The following is a 9342-nucleotide window of genomic DNA, read 5'->3' as shown; positions in this document are numbered from 1 at the left end:
AACTTCTTCTCTCCTCCTCCTCCCCTTCCTCCTCCTCCTCCTCCTCCTCCTCCTCCTCCTCCTCCTCCTCCTCCTTTTTCACCAGCCAGGGCTCTGCTAAACTCTGGTGTCTGATGGTACTGGGGGTTTGAACCTGGAATCTTTGGTGCCTCAGGAATGAAAGTCTCTCTTCATGACCATTATGCTATCTCCCCAGATCAGTGTCTCAGGAGAGTCGTATTCCAGGTTACTGCTTCCAAACACTTTCCAGACACAAATAAACCTGGCTGATTGCAAAGTAGAAAACCCTTTATTTAAAAATCTACGATATGGAAGGAGAAATATGAGACAAAGGTGTTTCTCAGTAACTGGAAACTCTTGGGGGATGGGTGGTAGCACACTGGGTTAAACACACATAGTACCAAGAGCAAAGACTCGTGCAAGGAACCTGGTTTGAGCCCCAGGCTCCCCACCTGCAGGGGGGTTGCTTCACAAATGAAACAGGTCTGCAGGTTTCTATCTGTCTCCCTCTCTATCTTCCTCTGCTCTCTCTATTTCTCTGTGTTCTAACCTATAAAAAAAAAAAAAAAGGCAAAAATGGCCACAGGAGCCAGTAGATTTGTAGTGCTGGCACCGAGCTCCAGTGGTAACGCTGGAGGCAAAAAAAGAAAAAAAAAAATAAAGAAAGAAACTTTCATAAAGCATAGAAAATAGATAGGCGTGAAAGAGACTTTCTTGATAAGACTCCGGGGTGGGGGTGGGGAGGAAAGTACAGGTCCAAGAAGGATGACAGAGGACCTAGTGGGGGTTGTACTATTGTATGGAAAACTGGGAAATGTTATGCATGTAAAAACTATTGTATTTACTGTCGAATGTAAAACATTAATTCCCCAATAAAGAAATTAAAAAAATAAAAAATATTAAAAAAAGACACTTTCTTGAAATTGTCTAGGGTGGGGGAAATGGTATAACAGACTCTCATGCCTGAAGCTCCAAGGTCCCAGGTTCAATCCCCTGCATCATCAACCTGAGCTGAGGAGTGCTCTGGAAAAACAAAACAAAACAAAATTATCTAGAAATCCTCCCCAGTATCTCCAAGTTGGTACAGAGAAGTGCGTGACAGCTAAATGCTTCATTCATTATGTGGTGGTGAGGGTCTCCAGTTCTTCCTGAGACCCCAGGAAAGCCATTTTGCTAGCTGGAGGTGGAACAGAAAAGACATGATCTCTATGAGATCTGGGGCCCTGAAGTTGACCCTGGGACATGGAGACTTGAGAACTTGGCACTTCCTGGAGGAGGATTTGCGGTAAGAGATGAACCCTGCCAGGAGGGAAAAGCAGCAGTGTCTGCGGTTCACTTGCTGCATGAGCCCAAGCAACTCTCTCCCTCACTGTGCTTTACAGAGGGCAACACATGTTGGCACATCAGGTTCTGTCCAGAATCTAGTTTCAAAGCAGAGAAGAAAAAGAGAAAAGGAACCTGGTTATAACCCCTCCCTCAGTGGTGAGACCTTCCCATCCAGCCATTCCCAGGGGCGGCCCCAAGGCCGCGTGCACACGAAGGCATCTGTGTGAGGGTATAAGGCTTCACGTGTCCGTGTAGACACCTCTCTGTGTGTTTGTTATGTGTCGCGTACCAGCAAGCTTGGGGGCATCGAACTCCTACAAACTAGTCTCAGCTAACAACTTTACAAGGTAATTAAGGCTGAGATGGATAGTGTGAAGGTTCCTTGTGAACATCCCAGGGAGAACAGTGCCCAGCTCACACTTCCAAGATGCCCTGGCCACAAGCCCAAACTTGACAACAATCCCAAAGACCGGGATTCCATCACAAGTCAAGCATGGGGACCATAGGCATCTTTGGAGGGAAAACAGAAAGCAGCCCCAGACACTCAGGTCTGCCTCCTGGGGATTTGTCAAAAGGATGGTGGGCAGAGTCTGGGAGGAGTCAAAGAGGTAGATGGGAACTGGATCCACTGGAGAGTCAGGCTTGAGACGAGGCTGCAGGAGGAAGAGGGATGTGAGCTGGGCAGGCAGCTCTATGGAAGCAGCTGCCATGCAGTGCTGTGGTCCCGGCAGCAGACAGTGCGTGGTCCACGCAGCCAGCCAAGATCTACCTCTCTGGGAGGCCCAGATCAGTGGTTTGAACACAGCTCCTGCCTGCTCTCTTCCTTAGTTCTCAGGTGGAGGAAAAGTCCTCAGATGCTCTCTCTCTTTGCCAGTTGGCCCTGATTTTTGCTGTCCTGACTGACAACCCAGTAAGAGGACACACAGCCTCCAGTTCCACGCAGGAACCAAGCATTGCACAAGTGCCTCTGGTGTTGGCTTCTCTGGGCACTGATGGGCAGCAGAGCCCCGGAGGGCTGCAGGAAGTGGTGTGGGCAGGCAGACGGATGCATGCACACCCTGGGACCTGGGGCTATCTTCAGGGCAAGGACAGGGCCTTGGCGAGGCGGGACCAGAACCAGGACTTGGTGCAGGGGTTGGTGTAGTCGCAGACAGTGATGAACCGCAGGATGCTGGGGAACTCCTTCTTCATTGGCTTGTACTTGATGGGGATCAGGCGCTTCTGATGGGCACCTGTGAGCCAAGGGGAGGACAGCTGGCATCAAGCCCTGCTCCACAGTGGGGTGGGGCCAGTTTCCAGTAACAAGCCTCCACCTTTGCCCCCCACTAAGCATGCAGGCATGTACTCACCCACACACTCAGGCAGGAGAGACCCAGGGGCTTTCCTTGGGCTCCCTCCAGGGCCCCCAATGAGGCAAGATGGTCACCCTGTGAAGCCTAACTCACCCAATCCCTTCTGGCAAGGGCAGGGCTCATTTTACCTGGAGAGAGGCTGAGTGCAAACTTGGTCTGGAAATCACACTCCTTACTCTGCAGGTAATCATCAGAGACAACCACCACCATTCGGCGGCACCTAGGGGGAGAGGGGGCATGTTGCAGGTGCTGTGGCATCTGTGTTGGCACCAGGAGGGATCTGCTGTGCTCAAGACCTGGCTGGGAGAAGCCCAGCATCTGGATCCCTGAGCTGGGCTTTGTGATCCCACCCACTTGCCCCCCTGCCACCTCGCCAACCTCTTCTCAATGAGCTCGCTGGCAATGGACCAGACACAGGTGCCAGGCAGGACGTCTCGATCGGACACGCACAGTTTTAGCCGGTAGTTGGTCTGTTCCAGCTGCTGAATCATCATCTGCACAAACTCGATGTCGCTGGGGCAGTAGCAGATGAAGGCGTCAAAGCGCTCGGGCATGTGCCCTGGGTGGGGAGCACAGGGTGGCGGTCAGAACTCTGCCTGGAGCCTTCAGCCCAGGCGGTCCTGGTTTAGAACCCTACACCAGTCATGCAATGGCACAGCTCAGAGAAAATGCCCTCTCCAGGAGATAAAAGGTGAGTATTCATATCCTCACTACCCTCTGCCTGGGTGGACCGTGAGGCACAACTGTGAGAGTGGCACAGCAACCCGGAAGTAGGCTCTTCTTCCCCTTTTCTGGGGAAGGAAATTGAGTCTCATGGAGGTGGACTCTGCCAAGGTCCCCAAACCCACATGCTTTCAGCATCCATTGCTTCTCTTTCCTCACTGGAACAATTTCACTGCTCCAGGACAACTTTTTGTCTCAGAGAGAGAGAGAGAGAGAACACAGCACTGAAGCTTACCTTGGTCTGTAGTGCTCCCATGTGGTGTACTAGGGCTCAAACCTGGATCAAGAATACTATGACAAAGCAGACACCCCACCAGATGATCTATCTTGCCAGCCTCTCAGCATCCATTCCCCTAATGCCACCATAATAGCCAGAGGAGCAGCACCGGGCACTTACCCAGGGGGTCATCGAGTATGGTAATGCCCGCCAGCTCTTCAGTCCGTGGCACACTGCTGTCTACAGCAGGCACCTGTAAGGGCTTCTCATTCTCCTCCTGCTGCTGCTTCAGGAGGTATTTCTGGCAGTCCTTTTCTGTGGGATAGAGGCGAGATCTGGCAGGCTTCCCAGGAGGGTCCAGAACTCTCCCCGAAGCCAGGTAGAATCCCAGCCTCTGCTGCACCTTCCTGGCCACTCATGTTTTTTTTTTTTTAATATTTATTTATTCCTTTTTGTTGCCCTTGTTTTATTGTTATAGTTATTATTTTTTTGTCACCATTGTTGGATAGGACAGAGAGAAATTGAGAGAGGAGGGGAGGACAGAGGGGGAGAGAAAGATAGACACCTGCAGACCTGCTTCACCGCTTGTGAAGCGACTCCCCTGCAGGTGGGGAGCCGGGGGCTCGAACCGGGATCCTTACTCTGGTCCTTGGGCTTTGCGCCATGTGCATTTAACCTACTGTGCTACTACCTGACTCCCCCACTCAGATTTTTTTCTCTAACCCCCCTGGTGCTTTCCACAGTTGAAAAGCTGAGAAGAGGAGAGCTCTTGCCTGTCTCTGACTAACAGGCAGGAGGTCAGAGGTGTTCTGGCTACCGGCGAAGCCACTGAGAACAAATTGCGCCTCTCTGATGCCCCCCCCAACCCAGCCCCCACCAGCAGCTCCTGAGAATGGAACAGAAGGTCTGTTTATTTATTTACTGGATAGAGACAGAGAGATAGAGAGGGATGGGAAAGATAGCGAAGAAAACAGAGAAACACCTGCAGCCCTGCTTCACTACTTGCAAAGGTTTCCCCCTGTAGGTGGGGACTGAGGGTTTGAACCCTGGTCCTTGCATATTGTAACATGTATACCACCACTTGGCCCCGGTAAAGTCTGTTTCTAGGGTCCACAGTTGACATGAGCAGGGGATTGGACACACAAGAAGGGAGGGGCGGGGGAGGGGCTGGTAGCGCACCAGGTTGAGCGGACATATTACCATGCAGAAGATCCTAGATTCGAACTCCCGCTCCCCACCTGCAGGGGGTTGCTTCACAAGTGGTGAAGCAGGTCTGCAGGCTTCAATCTTTCTCTCTCCCTCAGTATCTCTTCCCCTCTCATTTCTCTCTCTTACCAAATACAAAAAAATGGTTCAAGAGATGCTGTGGTTATGTACACTTCATGAGTGTCTCTTTCTCTCTCCCTATCCCCCACTCCCCTCTCAATTTCTCTCTATCCATCAAATTAAAAAAAAAAAGGCGGGGGTACCCAAGAGATGCCAAGGACAGACGTTTCAAGCAAGCAGGAGCCCCTGCACCCACACCTGGACACCTGCACTTAGTGTCAGCGGGAGGCAGGTACCTGCATTTCTCCGGGACATCAGTTTTCAGTCCCTTGCCTGCCCTGCTGATTTCCCTGGGTACCTCCCCACCTAGGACACCCCCCAGTTCTGACCCTGGCCCAATATCACGGCTTTCACCTACACGGTTTATCCCCCTTCTCTGGCTCTCTGGGCCTTCACCTCCTTCCTCCTCCAAGCCCTGTCATTCCGGCTACTGAAAGAGGGAACTGGTTTCTCACGGTTGCTACCCCACCCCCAGGCCTCCCCTAACACCTTCAGGCAGGAAGCACTCTCCCAAGTGCTCCCCAATCTGCCCCTGACCACCTGCCCAAAGTGGCAAGGAAAGGGGGGGGGGGCGTCCTCACCAATGCTGGGCCCCAGCTCCACCAGCACGTCCTCACGGCCCAGCTTGGAGAGCAGCTCCAGCAGGCGCGCCACCGAGGCTCCGGGGCGGCCCTGCCAGGCCTCCAGCAGGCTGCCCGTGGGGTCGGGCCGCGCCTCCAGCTGCCGGATCTCCAGGTACTCGAAGCCCATCTCCTCCGCCAGCGCGCTCCAGTCGGCCGCCACCGCGGTGCGCACGTTCAGGAACAGCGACAGACGGCGCCGCACGCGCATGTTGAGCGCAGCCAGGGGCAGGGAGGCCGCGGCGGGCGCGGAGGGCGCGGGGGCCTCGGGGGTCGTGGGGGCCGCGGGGGGCGAGGGGGCCGCGGGGGGCGAGGACCCCGGCTCCGGGACTGCGGCTGCCATGGCACAAGACTGCCCCCGCTTCCTCTTTCCCCTCCCAGCACACACACTATTCGATCGGGTTCCGCCCCGCCCCGCCTGGTCGGGTTTCGTTTTCCGAGAAGTGTCATCCCTCCCCACCCTGCAATCTGGAGCCCCAACTGAGGTGCGGAGGAGGGGCGCCTGCCCCTGGCCTGAGGTCTTAGGGGGAACTGGGCATCCCAGACCCGCCTTTGGAAGTCTGGGGAGCTCCACCGACCTAGTTTAAATGGTGGGAGAGAAAGTTTGCTGGGGCAGGCCTGGGCACCACTCCACACACCCTCCCTCCAAAATCTCTTGGGAGCACACAATTCTGCCCCTGTCAGGATATGTGGCCCTTGTGGTGGCACAGAGGATGTAAGTGTTGAACTCCAGAGCATGAGGACCTGAGTTTGATCCCTGATATCTCAAGTGCCAGACTGATGCTCTGATGTTCTCTCTCTCAAATAATTTATTTTTAATGAAAGAGAGACAAAGAGAGCAAGACTAGAGTGCTGCTCAGCTGTGGTTTATAGCAGTGCTGGGGACTGAGCCTGGGACTTCAGAGCCTTAGGATTTAAGGTATTTTGCATAATCACATGTTATCTCTCCAGCTCTCTGGTTCCTTCTTGTTAATAAGTAAACAATAAAAAATAAACAAGCATGAATAAGAGCACAGGGGCAGGGAGAAGGAGGTGAAAGTAGCATAACGGTTATGCAAATAGATTCAAAAGCCTGAGACTCCAAAGTCTCCAGGTTCAGTATCACACACTACCATAAGCCAGAGCTGAGCATTGCTCTAGGTAAGTATGGGGAAGCGACTGCTGTTCACTGCCAGGTGGCTGTGGAAAGGACATATAGGGGGCTAGGGAGATTGCATAATGGTTATGCAAAAAGACTTTCATGCCTGAGGCACCAGAGTTCCCAGGTTCAATCCCCAGCACCACCATTAGCTAGAGCTGAGTAGAGCTCTGGAATAAAGGGGGGTGGCAGGCGGTGGCACACCTGGTTAAGCGCACACATTGCAGCGCACAAGGACCCAGGCTCAAACCCCTGGACCCCACCTGGGTGGGGGGGAAAGCTTCACATGTGGTGAAGCAGGGCTGCAGGTCTCTCTCTGTCTCTCTCCCTTTTTATCTCCCCTCCCTCCTCAATCTCTCTCTGTCTCTATCCAAGAAAGAAAGAACATACTGCTTCCAAAGCCTAAGCTAACCATTGCCTTGCCCTCAAAAGATGGTGACCCTGACCTTGCCTTCCAGGATTGGAGGTCAAACTTGGCTGAAGAAACCCAGCATTACTCTCCAAGACCCAAAGGCGCACAGTGCCATTGGGACTCCAGGTGGCACAAAACTTTGCTCTTTGGGGCCGGGGCCAGGGGTAACACAGTTCTGACCTGGAGAGCCCTGGTTCATTCACCTTGCTCATTAATTCAACAGGTATTACCAAGTGTCAAGCATTTTCAGACACTCGGGACACAAAAGTATTTTCCTTGGTGGAGATACTAGTCTACAGGGGGAAGGACACTTAATAAAATATCCTAAATGAGTGTAAAATTGATTGTAAAATCTATGTAGTGCTCTCTCTTCAGATAGGGAACTTGTCACATTACTGTGCCTCTGTATATGACGCCTTTTGCTCTCCCACCTCTCCCATACCCTAGTTCTCTTCTAGACTTTCCAGGATAGCCCAAGTACATTGAGGGGAAGACTCAAGAGCACAGGGGGCATTTAGGCACTTCAGCTGGGTTTCAGAAGACTGGGAAGGAAGAAGATGTATTAGGACTGAAAAGATGACTCAACAGGTAGATTTTCTTTCTTTCTTTCTTTCTTTCTTCCTTCCCTTATTTTTTTTCTCCCCTCCAGGGTTATTGCTCCACGAATCCACTGCTCCTGGAGGCTATTTTTTTCCCTTTTGTTGCCCTTTTTTTTAAAAAATCTTTTTTGTGGTTATTATTATCGTTGTTATTGATGTCATTGTTGTTGGATAGGACAGAGAGAAATGGAGAGAGGAGGGTAGACAGAGAGGGGGAGGGAAAGAGACACCTGCAAATTTGCTTCACTGTCAGTGAAGTGACCCCCTGCAGGTGTGGGGAGGGCTCAAGCCAGGATCCTTACTCTGGTCCTTGCGTTTTGCGCCATGTGTGCTTAACCCGCCTGACTCCCTCTTCCTTCCTTTCCTTCATTGCCTTTAGGGTTACCACTGGGGCTCAGTGCTGGCACTATAAGTCCACCCAGGGGCAGGCCTGGGCTCCACTCTACACACCCTCCCTCCAGAATCTCTTGGGAGCGCACACAGTTCCTGGTGGCCTTTTTTTTTTTTTTAATTGGCTAGGACAGAAAGAAATTGAGAGAGGAAGGAAGATAAAGATAGACAGCTGGGAACCTGCTTCATCGCTTATGAAGTGAGGCCCTTCCGGGTGGGAAGGGGCTAAAGCAGGGGCTAAAACCTGGGTCCTTGCGAATGTCAATTAGTGTGCTTAACCTGGCTGGCTACCACCTGGCCCCATAGAATGCTATCTTTTCTTGCCATCCCGGGGTTGGAATGCCTGCAGGGCTTATGATGGGACAGTGCTCTATTGTGTCTTTCTCTCACACACAAAATATATTTTTAAATGAATAATTTTTTTAAAATTTATTTATTTATTAGCTAAAGACAGAGAGAAATTAAGAGGGGAGGGGGAATAGAGTCAGGGGAAGAGATAGACATCTGCAACCCTGATTCACCATTCATGAAGCTTTCCCCTTGCAGGTAGGGACTACGGGCTTTAACCCAGGTACTTGAGCAATGAAATGTGAGTACTCAACCTGGTGCTCCACCACCTGGCCCCAAAATAAATCTTTAAGAGAGAGAAGAGTCCAGGACTCCTCAGTAGAAACAACTGAGAGCAAGGCAGCCGATAGGAATATAGGTGAAAGGTTATAGGAGAAACTGGCAGTGACATTGCAAAACCCCACTGCAAGGGGCCCCCGGTTGGCGGACCCAGTTGAGCACACACGTTATCCTGAGCAAGGACCAAGGTTCAAGTCCCTGACCCCCACCTACGGGGCGGGGGTGGGGGTGGAAAGATTCTTCAGCTGTGAAGTAGGTCTGCAGGTCTCTCTCCCCTTGCCCTCTCAATTCTCTTTCCTATCAAATAAAGAAAGGAAAAATTATTTGAAAACTGCATACCAAATAAAAAAGAATATTTCTTTCAAGTAAAAAATAAAGAGAAAGAAGAGCGAGCGACGAGGTTTCCCGGCTGTGGTGGGCGGGGCTTAGGTAGCCCCTCCTGATGATCGTGACCCCGGCTCTGAGTGGTTCGCTTTGTGGCACGGGGTGGGGGTGGGGGGGGCGGGACTCGAGTCAGGATCATCTTCTTATTGGTTGCGGCGGGAGGTGGGCGGGGCCTCTTGAAGACCGGTCTCACCAGTCCCGCGGAATGGTGCGCGGTGTTTGGGGTGG

General features: G+C 52.1%; 1 protein-coding gene across 2 annotated transcripts; it reads right to left on the bottom strand.

Annotated features, from left to right (window-relative positions):
- Positions 1 to 267: 267 nt before the first annotated feature.
- On the bottom strand, positions 268 to 6001 carry MYD88 (MYD88 innate immune signal transduction adaptor). 2 transcript variants are annotated; one of them, XM_007517069.3, is made up of 5 exons: positions 5526 to 5990; positions 3799 to 3933; positions 3057 to 3237; positions 2807 to 2898; positions 268 to 2558 (listed from the first exon to the last, which is right to left on the bottom strand). In XM_007517069.3, exons 1-5 carry the CDS (start codon positions 5905 to 5907, stop codon positions 2404 to 2406), a joined length of 945 nt encoding a protein of 314 aa, XP_007517131.2. In that variant the 5' UTR covers positions 5908 to 5990; the 3' UTR covers positions 268 to 2403. The 2 variants fall into 2 exon arrangements, with proteins under 2 accessions (XP_007517131.2, XP_060036597.1); XM_060180614.1 differs by having other exon boundaries at positions 2400 to 2558; positions 2807 to 2978; positions 5526 to 6001.
- Between the last annotated feature and the right edge of the window lie 3341 nt (positions 6002 to 9342).

Source organism: Erinaceus europaeus, chromosome 21 (genome assembly GCF_950295315.1).
Source record: "Erinaceus europaeus chromosome 21, mEriEur2.1, whole genome shotgun sequence".
NCBI lineage: Eukaryota > Metazoa > Chordata > Mammalia > Eulipotyphla > Erinaceidae > Erinaceus > Erinaceus europaeus.
The sequence above is the reverse complement of the archived record's forward strand: the minus strand, read 5'-3'. Positions and strand labels throughout refer to the sequence as shown.